The 18,812-nt window shown below is 41.2% G+C and overlaps 1 protein-coding gene across 2 annotated transcripts in view; it reads left to right on the forward strand.

Moving 5' to 3' along the window:
- The first annotated feature begins 6,160 nt into the window (after nt 1-6,160).
- The window catches only part of PITPNB (phosphatidylinositol transfer protein beta), a 64,208-nt gene continuing 51,556 nt past the window's right edge, over nt 6,161-18,812 (forward strand). The window contains exons 1-3 of one of the 2 annotated variants that reach the window (XM_086682180.1): nt 6,161-6,291; nt 11,004-11,034; nt 14,047-14,192. In XM_086682180.1, coding sequence (XP_086538306.1) covers nt 6,272-6,291; nt 11,004-11,034; nt 14,047-14,192 — 197 coding nt within the window. In that variant the 5' untranslated portion in view covers nt 6,161-6,271. The remainder of the gene's footprint in view (nt 6,292-11,003; nt 11,035-14,046; nt 14,193-18,812) is intronic. The other variant, XM_086682181.1, reaches the window with a different exon arrangement.

Consider the following 18,812-nt stretch of genomic DNA (forward strand, 5'->3'; position numbering starts at 1 on the left):
TTTGGGGGTAGGATAAACAATGATTTCTTTGGCAGGATACAGAAAGCACGGATAATAAAATAAAAAACTTGATTGGGGTACCTGGGTGACTCGGTTGGTTAAGTGCCAGACTTGGGCTCAGGTCACGATCTCATGGTTTGTGAGTTCAAGCCCTGCGTCAGACTCTGCTGTCAGTGCCAGTCTGCTTTGGAACCTCTGTCCCCACTCTCTCTGCCCCTCCCCCCCAAAAAATAAACATTAAAAAATGCTTAAAAGAAAAAACAACAAAAAAACTTGATAACCTAGACTTCCTCAAAATTTAAAACTTCTGCTGTTTGAAATATGCCAAGAAAATGAAAAGGCAAGCTGCGGACTGGGAGAAACTCTGCAACACCTACATCTGAGAAAGTACTTCTATCTAGAATATGTTAAGAACTATTATGACTCAACAATAAAAAGAAAAACCAATTTAAAAATGGGCAGGGGCGCCTGGGTGGCTCAGTCAGTTGAGTGTCCAACTGTTGGTTTTGGCTTAGGTCATGATCTCACGGTTTCAGGAGTTCAAGCCCCCCTTCGGGCTCTGAGCTGACCACACAGAGCCTGCTTGGGATTCTCTCTTCCCTGTCTCTCTGCCCCTCCCCCACTTGTGCTGTCTCTCTCAAAATAAACTTAAAAAAAATGGGCAAAAGATCTGAACAGATGCTTCACACAGAAGCTACACAAATGACCAATAAGCACACAAAAAAGTGCTCAATGTCATTAGTCTTCAGGGGGATGCAAATTAAACTACAATGAGATACCACAACACATCCACTAGAATGCCTAAAATGTATTGGTGGGGATGCGGAGGAATCAGACTCATACATTGCTTGTGGGAATGTAAAATAGCACCACCACTTTGCAAATCAATTTGGCAGTTTCTGCTAGAATTAAACATATACTTCCCTTATGATCCAAGAAAAACTTTCCCAAGAGAAATGAAAACCTATCTACAGAAAGACTTCTGCACAAATATTCATAGCAACTTTATTTATAATGGCCAAACACTGGGAAGAACTCTAAAGTCCAACAACAAGTAAATGGATAAACAAAATCTGATCTATCTATACAGAGGAGTATCACTCAGCTGTGCTAAGTAGTGAACTACACACTATGTGATTCAATGATAGGATATGCTAAAAAATGTCTAATTTACAGCAACTGAAAGCAGTTCTACGCATGCCTGGGGCTGCAATTGTGGGGTGACTGACAGGAAAAAGAAAAGAGGAAACCTTTTATACAGACTCAAATGTCTTGCACCTTGATTGCCTTAAGGATTATGAAAGCAATTGACAGAATTCTTGAAACTGTGTATTCAAAATGGATGCGTCTTATTGTATGTAAATTACAGCCTAGTATAGTTGGTTAACATTTTCTGCACATTAGAAGACATAAACAAGGTTTCTCCTTTTTAAAATAGGGGTAATAAGAGTACCTATTTTATATATGTGCTACGATGAGTAAACGGGTTAGGGTTAGGTCATGTGAAACATGTAGGGCCTGGAATATAAAAACTCAAAAAAAATGTTAGTGAGATAAACTTTTGTTAAAGATAAATAACTGCACAAGAGTCACTATAAACCAGTGGTTTTCAACTCAGGCAATTCTGCCCCCTCCCCCCAGATACTGGGCAATGTCTGGAGAAATATTTAATTGTCATGACTGGAGAGGTGCTACCAGCATCTAGTGGATAGAGGCCAGGGATGCTGCTAAACATCCTACAAGGCACAGAACAGTCTCCACAGCAAGGTATAATCTGACCCAAAATGTCAATACTGCAGAGGTTGAGAAGCCCTGCTGTAAACAAAGTGATACAACAAACCCCAGATAGAAAAAATATATATAAAATGCACCTAATCAACACAAAATTCAAATGCAAAATGACTGTGTATATGAGTATACACACACACACACAAATATATATATCCTCTACAAATCAAGAAGAAAAAAAATAGGAAAACAAAAAAAACCATGAACATGGATAGTAAACAGTGAGATCCACACCCTGCAGGGAATTGCCAAGTGAATAGGTGAGATGGCATTCTAAAACCAATAAAGTGGCAAAAATGAAAAATTCTGACAATGCCAAATGTCTGTGATGATACAGAAATCTGTAGTATGCATTGCAGGTGAAAAGGTTAGAACGACATATGAATATGCAGTGAAAGGGTTATAGCCATAGATGAATGTATAAGAATGCATGTATACATACATGCATTTTTATTCATGCATTAGGATCAATAGTGATTAATGATAGTAGCTACCTCCAGGGATGAAAGGAGATGGTTGGGAGGAACTCACAACAAATTATTCCCCACAACAAACCTATGTTGTAGATTTTCCTTTTATAGTATCTCCAAACAATTGAATAATACGCTCAAGGTACAGACCCAGCAGCAGAGCCTGGATTCAGGTCAAGGGTTTTCTACTGCAAAGCTCAATCCTGTCACCAACAGTGGTAAAATATTATGACCAATGCCCTAAGGTTTGACAAAATTAAGGCATTCTTGGAAATATTTCTAGTTTTCATAGAGTCTCAATCAAGAGAAATCTAAAATGGGAGGGCGGCAAAATGGGACAGACCCAATGCAGAGTAGGCAAGGCGAATGTAAGCTACAGACCTCTCCCCCAGAAAAAAGACGTGAAATTACATATATATTATCAGTGGTTCACAAATTCCCTGAGCACCCGCTAAAAAGCCTTTAGTTAAGAACATCTGGTTTAGGAAGAAAAAAAAAAAAAAGAGGGGAAATTCAATTATAATATTTGAAAGACCAAATTTCTTTGACCAGAATTGTACTTTATCAACTACTGCAGAAGTGTTCCAAACATTGCTCATGGTCAGAAATCTCTTGATTTGCCTCAATAAAATCTACCATTATTCTTACTATAATGAGCTCTTTGCTCCAGAACAATACAAGAAATGAGACTGGTGATTATAGGAGGCTTGTACAATTGAATTTAACTAATTCTACATCTTGTGTGTAAAGGTTACCTTTGTTGAGGGCTGAAAGAACAAAGAACAAGAGACATCAGGCTTAAGTTGGATTTTTTTTTTCTACATCCAATTAGAAGTTATATCCCGTATCACGCCCATATTTGCAAAATGCATAAGATCTAACATCTTTAGTTTTAAAAGAAGACTATGCCACGCAATCTGTTAGTTGTTTATTTGTAACATCCTTTTTATTTGTAATTTCTCTGTATGTCCTTTTTCATTTTGGGGTAATGGTTCATGTCTTTGCTGCTTTCTAGTTCTCTTCAATATTCCCTCATTCTCCCACTTTTATCTCTAAAGCAGATATAAAGCACAATATCTTGATTTCATGTATTGTCAACCTAATTTTAATTAGTAGGTTTCTTTCCCTCAATAAATACATCTAAACTGGTTACTTTCTTAATTTATCCTTGTGGTCTGTAATTGAATGTTTTAATACGAATCTGAAACAATATGCATAGGATATACTGGTTCAAAGTTATGCTCCATCCAGCACACTTTTACAAACATTTGAGTGCTAACTATGAGCAGCAATTGTGCTAAGCAGACAATGGAATTAGCATACACTTGTGGGAAGACTCCAAGAGTTATGCAACATCCTAATTTTCTTAATGATTGATAAAAGCAGGTCAACCACAAATTCATCCACAATTTTTTTTTCAAATATTTATTTTTGAGAGAGAGCGCACAAGTGGGGGAACCGAGAGGGAGGGGGACCGAGAATCCCAAGGTCACACAGACAGCAGTGAGCCCGATGCAGGGCTGGAACCCACAAACTGTGAGATTGAGACCTGAGTCAAAACTAAGAGTTGTATGCTTAACTGACTGAGCCACCCAGGTGTCCCTCATCCAAATATTTTAAAGCTGTTATGCATATTTTCAGCATGCATAACATTTGGGGAGAAATTACTACATAAAATGCTTACAAGTTTGGCAATTAATATTTATCTCCTTGGACATTTTCTAACATATTTCTGTGTGTGTGTGTAACTCTAATACATATATGTATATATATGTACAGGAGCATACTATTCAAATTTGTTTTTTTTTTTTAATTTTTTTTTCAACGTTTATTTATTTTTGGGATAGAGAGAGACAGAGCATGAACGGGGGAGGGGCAGAGAGAGAGGGAGACACAGAATCGGAAACAGGCTCCAGGCTCCGAGCCATCAGCCCAGAGCCCGACGCGGGGCTCGAACTCACGGACCGCGAGATCGTGACCTGGCTGAAGTCGGCCGCTTAACCGACTGCGCCACCCAGGCGCCCCTTCAAATTTGTACTTTATTATCATCTCTAAGTATCTTCTAGATTTGGTAACTTTCTTTTTTCCATAACTGAGAACAATGATTTGTTATAAAGATTGTCTGCATGCCCCAACCTCTTACTCACTTTTTTCTAAAAAAAAAAAAAAAAAAGAAAAGAAAAAGAAAAAGTGCAGTGGAAAGACCAGACTTTGAAGGTTTTAACACCTGGATTTGAAAACTAGTTCTGTAAACAAGCTGGCTGAGTGATTTTTGCACAGTTCACTTAATTTGGCGCTCTGTACCTCATTTTCTTTCCTTTCTTAAGCATGCTAAAATACCTATCTTATAACGTTGCTCTAAGGAGGAAATGAGATAAAGCATCTCCATCATCTCGCACAATACTTAGCATATAATAGGTGCGCAATCGATGGAAGCTACTCCCAACTTCTAAACTCCCTGAAAAGGGCAGGTTTCCGTGAACCTTCGCAATCATAGTAACTAGCAAAGGGCTTCATACATCACGAAAATGATCCCCAGATACTGCTTTAGGAGGAAATCTCTAGCTTTTTGGTAAATATTTCACTTCTATTACTTTCAAGACAGCCCTAACTCCATTGAGTGTATTCCAGTATCAGATACTATACTATCCAATATCTATCATATAGATAATAGAACAGTTTTAACGTTCATGTAATTCTTTTGATAACCTTTTAACAGCTTCCCGTGGTTCTTACAATACAATTAAAATTCTTTACTATGGTCCAGTGACCTATTTAGTCCCAGCTTATTTCTGCCCCCTCATTTAAGATGTTCTAGCCACACCTACCCTCCACCAGCCCTGAAATACTCCAAGCTTATTCCAGCCTCAGGGACTTTCTTTCTCCAACTGGAGTGTCTCCTCCACTATCTTCACAGGCTAGGCTATTTATACCATTAGGCTCAACCATAGCCTCCCCAGAGTCCTTCCCTTGATGAGTCTGCCTCCTCCATTACCCTATTTTAGCTTATTTATAGGAAGCCAAATTCTCTCATTTGTTTCCAAGGGAGGTCAGGGGGCGTGTCCTCTGATTTTGTTTCCAGGTGTATCCCCAGCGCCTAGAACAGTGCCTGGCGCGAATGACTCCTGGGGCCACCACTCCTCCTAGGCTTTCGGGCAGAAGGGCGCCTGGGGGGTAGGGGGGGAAGGGGTCACGTGGGCGTTCCCTATGGCCGCGCGACTGTCCTCCCAGCCCAAGTCCCTTTCCTGGGTCTTAAGGGCGAGCACCTCTATTCCCCGCGGGGGCCCTCGCTGCGAGTGGTGGGCACTCCTCCCATCGGGTCACTGGATTCGGGGGTGGATTCGGGCGTTGGGGAGCTCTGTGGCCACACCTGCTGGCCCTGGCTGCACTCACGAAGCTGCTCGTACATGCACGTGAGCAGTGAGCCAGGTGAGCCTCTGTGTGTCCCGCGCAATCCGACGGGGCCCGCGACGGGAACAGAACGCGGTGGCGTCGGCCTCCCCACCGCGTCAGCAAGACTTTCCTGTAGACGTCGGAACGACATGCCAGTCAAGGACAGGGCCTCTTCTCAAAAGCAGCGAGAGAAAGCTTAGCGCTGGTTACCAGAACACGACTTCCAGGGAACTGACTAGAAAACTCACCAGAAACCGTAGGCTGCACACACGACCCGAGGAAACTAGACTGTAGGGATGAGTGGCACCTAAGGGACGTGCGAGCGCGAGCCCAGTTTGCGCAAACGCAGTAGAAGGTGCACGCTTTCCGACTAGCCGCGCAGCCGCAGTGGAGGCTCTGTGAGCCTAGGGTGGGGCGCGGGACTGGGGCGGAGCTAGCCCCTCGCGCGCGCTGACGCGACGAGTCGCGGCGGAAGGGTGTGGACGCGCAGGCGCCGCAGTGGTTCGGGTGGGGGCAAGGAGGCGGGGCCGCGCAGGCGCCGTGAGGGGCGGTAGCGGCGGCGGCGGCGGCGGCGGCGGTAGCGGCGGCAGCGGCGGCAGCTGTGAGGGGGTTCCGGGAAGATGGTGCTGATCAAGGAATTGTGAGTGGGTCGGTGGGCGCGTGCGGGGCTACGGGACCTCGGTGGTGGGAGACTCATTGACTGAGGAGTGGCGGAAGCGGAATATTCCTAGAAAGGAACGAACCTCGAGGTGGCCGCTCCCTCCCCCCGGCCCGCGCCCCCGGCCCCACTGAAGGCCTTTCCACTGCGCGCCCCCAGACCCGCTCCCTTGAGGTTGCGGTGATAACACCGCCGCCTTCTCCCCTGGGGCGGAGGCGCCTGGGTTCCCGGCCGGAGCGCGTGGCTCGGGAAGGCGAGGCCGGGAGTTTCCGCTGGGACCCGCCTTCTTCCCACCCCCCCACCCCAGTCTCAGTCTGGGCCCACCCGCAGGCCCGCCAGTGGGATCGAGCCGGACCCCGAGGATGGGGAGGCGCGGTGGGTCTGACAGTGATTTGTCGTCTGGGGTGGAGCCTACCTGTAACCCGCGGGAGACAGGTCTGCCAGGTGAAGACAGCCCTGGTGCCGCGACTCGAGGTGGGACGTAGGCACCCTGAAGTTCAAGCAGGAGCTGGGAGTTGGCAAAAGTGCGCTCCCCAGGGCAGCTGTGTTGACTTACCAGGAGAGCCATCTCTCTGCTCTGAGTCTCAGTTTTCACATCTTTAAGATGGGGTGATACTCTGGGTTCCACCTACTTCACGGGGTTTAGACGAGGAGTTAACACGTGGTCTGTCAAATGGAATGATTTTCAGGTGCATCAGGACGGGCAAAGTGATTTTGCTGAAAAGTTACGGCATTTCCCACCGACAAGGGCTGTGACTATCACAGGAAATCTGGTTAGGCATGATTGTTGAGCTGTCACAGCTGGTTCGTATCGTCAGCATCCTGTGGGCAACTAGGGATTTCGAGTGTGGCCCGTTCCTTGGCTTTTCAATTGCTCTTCTCTTTATAAATTCTTAAACAAATTTCAGCTTAATTTAGCCATCTCCAGACACTTTATTTTTAATGTTCTCAAACTTCTTTTAAAAAGTCACTCCTGTCATTTCTCTACTTACCTTCCACCCCCCCCATTTCACTGTGTATAAAAAACAAAGCCCTTACAATAGCGCACAGAAGTCTTACACTATTTTCTTTTCTGCTCTCATCACATTTACTACCCTTCCCGTGCCCATTCCAAGCTCGCAAGCGTCCTTATCATTTTCATTAGTTCAGGGAAAACGCTTGGTTCAGGGCCTTTCTGCTTGCTGTTCTCTCTGCCTGAAGTGCTCTTCCCTCATCTCATTAACTTGCCTCCTTCAGGTCTTTGCTTAAGTATCACCTTCTTAGGGAGTCCCTCTCTGAAAACCTAATTGCAATCCCCACCATTTGGTATTTGCCTTTCCTGTGTAATTGTTGTCAGTAGCAATTCTCACTGTCTAACGTGCAACATACTTTTCTAAAATCTATTTTACTACACGTGTTCTTTTACTATATGTAAGCTCCATGAATTTTTCCTTTTTGCTCACTTCCACATCCCCAGCTCTTAGAATAGTCCTTGGGACATAGTAAAGGCTCAATAGTACTTGTTAAATTAATGAAAAATTACAACTTTAATCAGTGACGGGGTCCTGAGAAAAGACACATTTTCACTTAAAGTTTATAGTATTGAATTTTGGATTTATATAAACTTTTTCTTCCAAGTCATTTATACACTGTATCATGAAAGTTTTATTTATTACTCTGACATCTTTGTAATGTAGGTAGGTGGCAGAAATTAAGACGAATGGAGGGAACAAGACAGAAGGAAATTGACTTGGCCCAAGTCACATAGCAAGTGGGTTGCCGAACTGATCTTAGATCACCGATCTCGTCATTTTTATTAGAGTTATTTCCTCTTTCCTAAAATATGAATTAAGTGTTCAGTAGATCCCTTTGACAGTTATGTGAGGAGTATCCACCTAACTCATGGAAAGCAGTTCCCACTGGGAATCTGCACAATACGCTTTTTGTGAGCCATTACTTCCATTATAAAAGTTTAAATGCACCGAGGTAATGAATGCTGTAATGTGCCCAAGTGTAATTTTTTTCCTGCGGAGTTATAAATTACATTTGATGTTCACTCTTCATGTGTGTCTCCCTAGACTTTTTTTTTCCTCTTAAACTTTTTGAGAGCAGAGACTGTTCTAAGTATTCCTGGTATCCAGCATAGCATCTAGGCTAGCATACTGTAAGTGCTCAGTGCTGTTAGACGAAGAAAAAATGATTCTTCCTGCTTGCAAGTCAACTTTCTAAAATTGTTTTTGGTCAGGAGCAATGGATAGGTCATTCCTACGTGAAGATGTTGGTAAACCGTAAAGTACTTTGGCGAATGTTTGTTTTCTTAAAAAAAATGTCATCTATTTTTGACATGGATTAAAAGTTTAAAAATGACTTCTCAGGGTGGGGATTTCCCTTCAAGTTGTTACTTGAGCAATGGATGAAGTTGCCGTTCGCGGAAAGGCCTGATTTTAAAGAACTAGTTGTTAGTTTTATTTGGAGTATTATTTTCCTGATGATTTTCAGAGAATTTGGAGATTTCCAAATCACTCTAAGTTGAATACTACTTTGAGAAGAAGAGAAAATCAGAGCCTATCTATTCCTTTCACTTTTCATTAAGCAAATGTTGAAGAATTTATTTGACTCATCATTCATCCAGAATGTCTTGATCAGTCAACTTAGATTTTGTGAAATAAGTCCCTGAAAGTGCTGTTGTATAAAAATAGGGATCTTCCTACCAGTGAGTAGTTGTTAAAATTACTCAGCAGTGATTCTTTGGTTTTGTGGAAGTTCAGGGAAATCTTTAACTCTTTCCTCTCTATTCCTTTCATTTCCTCTGCAGCCCATCTTCTTGGTTCAGGCCTTTGTACACCCTTGCCCAGCTTTCCCAAAGATGGCTTTTCCCCCACATCCTGCTTCTTAATGGTTTTTAATTACCTACAGATGGCTTCTTCAGATTAACTGTAGTCATGTCACTTCTCTTTTGGAGCAACCTTCCTGGATTCCTTGTTGCCTAATAAATGTAATAGATTTCTTACCATTGTATTCCGGGTCCTGAAAATATGCTCCCAACCTGTATCTTTGTATTTTTCTCTATCTTTCGAAATATACTCTCCATCTGTATCTTATTTCCCCTCTGACCTCTGCACCCGCTTGGCCCTAGTGTATTTTGCGTGACTGAGATAGCAAATTAGTGTGTACTCTGAAGAGACAGTTAAAAGGATTCGGTATGGAAGGAGTTTTTGTATAACAAGTTTATCCTTGATGAGAATAGGAATTAGTAGTCTTGGTGACTTGTCTTTAGGTGACCATTATCAGAAAGACAAAGAATGCTGAGTGATCCCCTAGTGAAGGAGGGGAGAATAACAGGAGGCATGTTTTATGCTATTGGAAATCAAGGTGATTTGAGCACTCCAGCATAGCTGTTTGAGGAGGATAGGAAGAGGGGTGGGCGGGCAGTGCAGCCAAAGAGAAGTTGGAATGAGGAAGAAGTTGTGAATTTTCTATGAAATGAAAATCGAGGTGACCGCTGTGAGATTTTTCTCTCCTTTTAATAGAGTTAAAAAAAAATTTTAAATGACGTTGCTGTGTCATTTAACGATTAGTAGGGAAAAGTCTGAAAAGGATCAGGCCCAAAAAAAAAAAAGTTGCTATCTTGGACACCAGCTATTATCACGAGACAGTTGATACTCAGGGATTTTCAGAGTTTATGCTGGAAATAAGTGAAGATACTTCCATATAAAAATCTGGTGATAAAATGCAATATTCTGACATAAAATAATTCACCCCAGTATTCTTTTTTGGAATATATTTTCAGGAGCATTAGCCTCCTTTTAGGTCCTTTTGTATGTCCAGTAACAAACTCTTGGACAGGATCAAACATCTGTCAACCTTAAACTGAATCTACCCTGGAAAGGTTATATTTATAAAGTTTAAAGTGTTTTCCTTGGTAAAGTTTATTCTTCTTAAGTCTAAAGGACCTTTTTACTTGTTTTTCTCTTAGTAAAACTGAGGAATAGTTGGGTAGTGGGGAACGATTTTTGGAAGTGTTCGTTCAAGTGGTTCAAGACCTATGTCCAATGAGAGATATCATGAAAACAAAATTCGTAGTGTAGAGATGGAGAATGAAACCATACCAAAAATTGCCTGGGGGCAACCTGACCACACAGTCCAAAGATAATATATTCGGCACCCTGCAACTTTCAGTGATGAGTTTTCACTTGTTCCTTTTCTCCTCACCAGAATCTCTGCAACTGCATTTGGGGTCCTGGTACAATGAGGACACTAAATGGGAATCATCATTGAGACCCAGAAACAGTAATCTTACTTCCCCAGTTTAAAAATTCTTATTTAAAAAAAAATTTTTTTTTAATGTTCATTTATTTTTGAGAGAGACAGTGAGACAGAGAACAAGCTGGGGAGGACCAGAGAGGGAGACCGAATCGGAAGCAGGCTCCAGGTTCCGAGCTGTCAGCACAGAGCCTGACTTGGGGCTCGAACCACGAACTGTGAGATCATGACCTGAGCTGAAGTCGGGCGCTCAACCAACTGAGCCACTCAGGCGCCCCACCAGTTTAAAAATTCTTATTTAGAGCTGTAAACATCGTGAAGACCCTCTTCTCTAAATGACGTTCTTGTATTGGATGATCTGCTGTCATTGAATTCAAGTAAAAGTTATTGTAAACCTAGAGACCTGTGTTCTCATACATGATAAATATTTTTTTTTTCTTTTGTCGTTTTAGCCGTGTGGTTTTGCCATGTTCTGTTCAGGAGGTAAGTCTCGCTTGTTTTCTGTTTGTCTTGTTGATACATTGTGTTTTGGTACATTAATCTCAAATCATATTCTTGTTGTGTTCGCTTACCTTTACATTCGTACAAGTGAATTATGGTGTATCACAGATGCTTAATTATAAATGAATTCTGTTACACTGCCTTGTTTCAGAAGGCTCTAAACAATGTGGTTTAATCTCCTGCCCAGTTCAGGAATTCTGGCTACAATATCCCAGGGAAAGGAGGTTCCGACCTCAGTGTGAGCACTGTAAGGCTAAGAAACTTGCTGCTTAGAGAAACAGTCTGTTTTACTGTTGGATATTTCAAACCTTTGACTTTATGCCCAAATCTGCTTTCCTGTAAGGCTTGTTGTCTACAGTCCCTTCCACTCGTGCAGGGGAAATAAGCCTATTCTGACTGGCATATGGTAGCCCTTTAGGTTTTCTTTGGGCCATTCTGGCTCCTCCCCTTGAGTTCTTTTGTTCCTTCTCCTCCACATGAGGTCACAGGGTTAACTATTCCCAGTGCGTTCATTTGGCCTGGTCTAACATGACCTCTAGTCTTCCTCACCAGCTGCTCTCACTACATGCGTCGTAGTCGTTGCTCTGCTGAAACCACTATTCCAAACACAGCCTGACCGGCACGTAACTGTGAGAGCTTATCGTCTCCCTTGATCTGCACATGGTACAGAAGTACACATCCAGTCCAGAACTCGTACATCCTTCGGTGGTAGCTGTCTGTGGCATAGCTGGGAATGAGGCTAAAAACGGAGAAACATCTGTGTAGCAAACCCCACAAAGCCCGCTGGGTCCTTCTAGAACTCGCATACAGTTTGCACTGGCTCAGTTTTCTTGTTTTCCTAGAGCTGACAGTAGATTAGAAGCAGTGAATTGGAAGTGGGACAAAACAAACTGATAACCTAAGAAGTGACAGCTGACAGAAGACAGAAAGGAAAAAAAAATGCAGAAACAAAAAATGAGTAGCTGCTGGCATAGTTCAAAGCAGTCTTGAACACAGCTGTATACATCTCAGTAGTGCCTCAGGTTTCCCTGTATAAAAATACTCAAGCCAAACACCCCTGTGCTTTACTTGTGCGATTGATTGTTTGAACTTGAATGTGGAAATTGACGTTTGTTTTGGTTAAATTTTTTCTTTTGGTTTCAGTTGGTCAGATCAATTTGTTGAAATCTTTTTGAGTCTTGATGTCGTCATCCAAAATAATCTCGGCTTTTTCCTCTATTCAGATTTACTAAACACCTCTCTTGTCTGTCTTTAAATTACTCTTAAAAATGAGAATGAAAGCCTAGTAGCATGCCATAGAATATCAGTTCATTAATGTATTTTTTTTTGGATACTGTTTAGTTGTTTCTGTGTGAAGTTTTGTTACTCTGTTCCTGCCTGAGATTAAATTTATCTTCTGATTTAGAGACATTTTAATCCTCCTTTAAAAATATGACAGTGTTGAGAAGTACATTTTGAAGGACTTAATTAAGGATTGTAACTTACTGGACCAACCCTGGTGGTGTTATTACAAAAACCAGAGAAGAAACCTCTCCTCCTGCAGTCTAAAACCCCTATAGAAATTATTTTTGTTGCTCTTAAGAAACGTGTTTGGTTCTAGCTTCCTAAACCCAAATTGAGTGATTGAGTTAGTGTATATTTAAATTAACCTTTAAGACAGTGTCATAACTCCCATGGGCTTTTTAGATAATGAGTGTTTACTGAGCTTACCACTACCCCTATTTTTGTCTCAAATAAAATGTTCATTTTGAATGATTTCATTTTCAGAGATAGCTTTGCTTTGAAAACATACTTAAAAAGAAAAAAAAACGCTTCTTTAGGCTTTCCTCACCAGGAGGAAGAAATTTAGCCGAATTTGAAGAGATTGGAGATAGCGCCATGGTCTAGTCACTAGAACAAATTAGAACATGAGAACTTTGTTTTTTATTATTTGTTGGAACTGTTAGCAGCTCCAAATTGACACAGAACAATACTCCCCACTCACAGGTATTGGTTCAGGCCATTGAGAATTCTGGTTCACTTTAAAATGCAGTAGGGGCGCCTGGGTGGCTCAGTTGGTTAAGGGTCTGACTTTGGCTCAGGTCATGATCTCACAGCTCATGAGGTCGAGACCTGCGTTGGGCTCTGTGCTAATAGCTCAGAGCCTGGAGCTGCTTCGGATTCTGTGTCTCTCTCTCTCTCTCTGTTCTTCCCCTGCCCTCACTCTGTTTCTCTTTCTCTCAAAAATAAATAAACATTAAATTTTTTTTTAATGAAATAGAAACTACTGTCAGCAGTTCCTTGCCTTTTATAGTAATTCTTGTATATGTGTAATCCTTAAAAAGTATTTCTGTTTACTGGAGAACTTTACAATAAACAGTTTTGATCCTGAGTACCCACCATCGCTTCTGTTTTGGTGGACAAGGGCCAAATTGGGCATGTCAGGCAGAAGTTACGGGAAAAAAAGACCCCAGAGATCCACCAGAATTTGGGCTGTAATGGTTCTCTGCGTTTTCAGGGTTTATTATTATACTTCATGTATCTCCTCTTTATCGTTAAGAATAGTATTTTGGTTGCTCAGCTTTCTTAATTGGCAGAGTAACAATTATATTCCTGTCATTTTCAGAATTTTGTGAAATTAAATGAGATAAAATGGATGTGAAAGTGCTTTGGAAAACACAAATGTATATTATACAAAAAGTTGGGCCAAGCATCAAGGTGTTTTTTTGATAAGTGAATGGTACATGTTAAAGCGCCCCAGAGTGTTTGTAACTAGCAGTTTTCTCAAATAATGGAAATCCTATAAAATATTACAGAGTTTCTTAAAGCTGTATGATCATCTAGTGTTTGTCTTCCTAAACATACTGATTTCTAATTTGAGTCCTGTTGTCACATGGAACAAATGCGCTGAGTGCCTTGGATATGCTTTTCAGTATCATATATGGTACTATTTTAGCGTAGGAAGTTTCCACAGTTACTACTAGCTTACTGAAATTCTGTGCTCTGAAATTCCAGTATCAGGTTGGACAGCTTTACTCTGTTGCCGAAGCTAGTAAGAATGAAACTGGCGGTGGAGAAGGAATCGAAGTCTTAAAAAATGAACCTTACGAGAAAGATGGAGAAAAGGGACAGTATACACACAAAATCTATCACCTAAAAAGGTAAGCTGATTGTTCACATTTGATGCTTAGTCATTCTATTGAAAATGATGCCTTAACTATCCAGTTTATTGTTGATCATGTAACCCCTTAACTTCCTGGCAGGTGTGCTGAGGTATTTCTTAAAATTTCACTCCGACAATGCGTTGCATTTTAATTTTTTGAGAGAACCTCCCCATTTATTGGTTATTTTTAAATTATAAAAGTAATGACTGCTTATTAAAAAATTCAGACAACACAGAAGGTTATAAAATAAAAACTTAGTCCCCACCTCTTGCCATCACATATCCGTAACCCCAGGGAGAAACACTAGAAGCAGTTTCTCCTTCCGAATCATTTTCTATACATATGCAAATAAGCCTTTAAAAACAAATATACTGAGAGCTCTGTTACTTGTGTTATTTTTTGTTTTCTACGACAAATGGGATCATACTATACGTACACTTCTGCAGTTGCCTTTTGTGCAGTGTCACATCGTGAACGTCCTTAATGTCTGTGGCATTTTTTTTAAGGCTGAGTGAGATTTCCTAGGGTGAACAAAGCATAGTTGACTTACCCATTCTGTAAATGATGAGTCAATATAGGTGCTTTAGGTATTTTCCTTTCTGTGTGTTACATACAAGATTTCTGGGAACGTGGTTGTACATGCCCTCATGCCTTCGGTAACTGTTTCTCTAGGAGAAATGTATAAAAGTGGGATTGCTGCAAGGACATGTTCATTTAAAATTTTGATATTACTGCCAGATTGCCCCCAAAGAATTTGATAGTGTTCATTTTCCATAATTTTCTCTGTTTAGTTTTTTGCCAGTTAGATATACAAAAATAGTTTCTTGTTTCAATTTGCATTTCTTTATTAGCGAAGTTGAATGTTTATATCAGTGGACCATTTGAATTTCTTATGTGACTTGACTGTTCAAATCTTTTTTGTTCATTGTTTTTATCTGTTTGGTTGATAGAAGTTGTTTTCTGCATTCTCCTAAGTTTGGCCATCTGATCTCTATCTTTGGCATAAATATTTTAAAACCGAAAAAGCATACCAGTGTTTGTCCAAGGAAGGCAAAAGATCATCAATGGTTTTTAAGAGTCCGTTTTTTGGGGCGCCTGGGTGGCGCAGTCGGTTAAGCGTCCGACTTCAGCCAGGTCACGATCTCGCGGTCCGTGAGTTCGAGCCCCGCATCAGGCTCTGGGCTGATGGCTCAGAGCCTGGAGCCTGTTTCCGATTCTGTGTCTCCCTCTCTCTCTGCCCCTCCCCTGTTCATGCTCTGTCTCTCTCTGTCCCAAAAATAAATAAACGTTGAAAAAAAAAAAAAAAAAATTAAAAAAAAAAAAAAAAAAAAGAGTCCGTTTTTTCAGTAGTTCCCCCCTAATTTATTAAAGGTAGGAGAGATCTTTGATCTTTTCTTGCCTTTATTCTTTTCATACTGGAATGAATAACACCCATGTTTTTTGTAGAGCTCCTCAAAGTTGTAGATGAGCTATGATGATCAGTATTTTTCCTGTTGTTTCAGTTTAAGACAGCTGCTTGATTTATACTGACACGTGAATATAAAGAAGGTTATGACTTTATCGAATCTTAAATTTTATTTATTTATTTATTTTCTCCTAGAACACAACATTTCTTTGTTTCTGATGCAGGTTTGAACAATGGCAATAATTCTGATCAATCAGTTGTCCATAGAGACTGCCTTATTCATGGTTCCTGTTAATTTATTAGTGCCCTAAGTATACCTAAAAAAATGTGTCAGTTGAGAGAAAAATGTGGCATTCTAGATGTTATGATCTACATAACATTTGTAATATTGAATAGTCTTATTTTTAGAGTATTGTACACTTCCTCATTAATTGAATTTTACCAACATGTAAAACTTTTTTTTATTGTAAACATTTAACTCTCTGGGGATTCTAAAATTAACCAGAATGTTTGATACATAAAACTTCCTGTTGCTGTATGATATCTATATGTGAATAGTCTTGAAACAGATTCAAAATACCCTTCATTTGAAAACTGAGAGTGGGCAATTGGGGAAATGTTTGATATATCATTACATGGAAAACATTAGTTGCTAGATATGTATGTAAATATGAATATGCAGTGCATATATTTTTAAAAAACTAATCAGAAAACAGTCTATAAAGAGATTCATTAAAATGTTAAGAATGTTTTTCTCTTGGTGGTGGGATTATGGGTGATTTAAAAAAATTTGTTTTGCTCTTCTATATTGTTTAATTAGGGAAAAAATGATAACTGTTTTGAAACATCTGATTCAGATGACATTCCAGCCATAAATAGGAAATCTTTTGAGTTGAAGAGGGCCATATAAATACGGGTAGTGCAAGAGTTGTTAATATTCTGAAGAGCTTATTTGGGGGTGACTTTCAGAACTTCTCTCAGGCTTTTAATAGATTAAATAAAGGAAAACCGGCTCTCCGGAGGCCAGCCTCCCAGTGAACTTACGGCTTCTTCATTCCTAGAAAGAGCTAAAATCATTCCACAGTGCCCTTTGGTTTTACCCTGTCACGTATTCATTTACTTCTCACGGCAGTCCTGAAAAATAAGCAGTATACGTGTTGTACATCAGAGGACACTGAAGTGCGTGTTTACCCAAAGTCACACAGCTAGTAGATGGCAGAATGGTGACTGAGACCTGGATTTTCTGGATTCTGATCCCATGGTCTTTTGGTCACAAGTAGGCAGTCCCAAGTCCTGGACAACAAGCGCTCAGGACCTCAAGAGCACAGGTGTCCTGTGAGAAGGGAGGAAGGGGGTCTGATTGGATGGTAAGGGCTGTCTGATGCCCATAGAAGGCTGATTTTGTCGCACAAACATAGCAGCTGTGGACAGCAGCATGGAGAGGCCTGAAACAGGAAAGGAAAAGGAAAGAGGGTGGCACTAATGGGTCTCGGTCAGTGTGGCAGGTAATAGCCTCTCTGGCAGTGGTGAAGAACCACTGAAAACCTGTCTGGGAATAAAGACAAAACCAGAACCGATTTTGCTGTAGTCCAAGGGAGAGAATGGTCCAGGGCAAGGCAGTCAGATGTCCACACTCAGAGTCAGCAGTGTCATGCCGATGGCACAGTAGCCACAGGATAATTATTTTATGAAGGGCAAAGAATCATTTAGCAGTAAGTGCCCGGGCCTTCGCTGGGCCATAGGAAAGAAGGCAGTCACGACACAGGGCTGGCGGCATAGCCTGTCAGACTTGTGTATCCTGTGCGGGCATCCTGCCGGTTTAACATGCTGAAGACCTACCCACAGTTCCTAGAGAGTTTTAGGGTTCCTTCCCTGAGGAAGCTGTGTCCAGTAATCCCTGTTGCCCTTTTTGGCATTTGCTCCATTGGGTAATCTCTAGTGCTATGTGCACTCCCACTTTATAGCATCACTAGAATTGCAAACCTGGCTGGCGAAATTTGTTGCCCAGGGCCGCCAACACCTTATTTTACGTTTGAGATACTTGAAATTTGAGGTTTGCTTTACCCAGTGGAATCAACGTCTCTGGATTCCCTGGCCAGTATGCTTTCCCATTTCAGCAAGACACTTCTTGGTAAGATATGTACACTTCATCTTAACCAGAAGATTGAGAAACAGTCTTGGCAAGGTATTAAAAAACCCATAATTTAGTGACCATTGCAGGGGACTTTTCTTTCCTTGAATCTCAAATAGTAATCTTTTTACAGGATAATGAGATTCTTTCCATGTCCTTTGAAAACTTACAGTAAATAGTTGCCCATGGTAATTGTAAGCAGAAGATCTAGTATTCTTACTAGATCTTCTTCCTTACTGTATTCTTACTGTGTGCTGGTCACTGTAAGTATTGTAGGTGGGACTTCATTGATTCCCCATAGCAGCCTTTTCTAGTGAGGAAACGAAAGTCCAGAAAAGTGTAAGTAACTGGCCCCTGCGTCACTACTGTTGGTAGCAGAGACAGGCCATGAACCCAGGCAGGCATTGTGATTCCAGAACTTACCCTTTTAACCACTTTGCTCTACTGCTGAGTTCTGTGGGAGGGTTAGAATATTTTCCATTTTCTGAAGTGAACACCAAAGGAGTTGACTGAGAAATTCTTCCAAGACGATGGGTTTCACCATATCCCGTGTTCTTGTAACTCTTTAAAGTCTCAAGCCTTCTTTCAGAATAAAGTTAAGCTTAACAAGGTGTACTTCTCCATGCCTCTCAACCGTTACAACTGTCCAGAGTGCAGACTATTGGATCTAAGTAAGCCCGTCTCTTCATTGTCCTTCAGAAGTGCCATGTTCAGCTGGTTAGGTTCTTTTCTTGTGATACGGGCTTGCCCATAACCTCAGTTTCCCACACATAGTCGGCGCTGTCCTTTGCAGAGACATCCCTTGACTACTTTTATTCTTCCCATTACTTTTTGTCACATCTACTCATTTTGACACCCGACCATGTGTTTCATGTGTACGTATTTGTCTTGTACCCCATTTACCATAAAAGTTTTGAGTATGTTTCCTTATGATGTTTAATATACACTTAACAGTGGACGGTGGGGAGGGAGAAAAGACTTTATTGGGCAAAGAATTTTGAAGCAAGGCAAGGAAGTGTGTTGCAACTTTTGAGATGGTTATTTCAGAGAAAAACTTGCATCTCTCCTGAGACTTTGTAGG

This window comes from Puma concolor, chromosome D3, assembly GCF_028749965.1.
Source record: "Puma concolor isolate L17-30 chromosome D3, mPumCon1.1.hap2, whole genome shotgun sequence".
Classification (NCBI taxonomy): domain Eukaryota; kingdom Metazoa; phylum Chordata; class Mammalia; order Carnivora; family Felidae; genus Puma; species Puma concolor.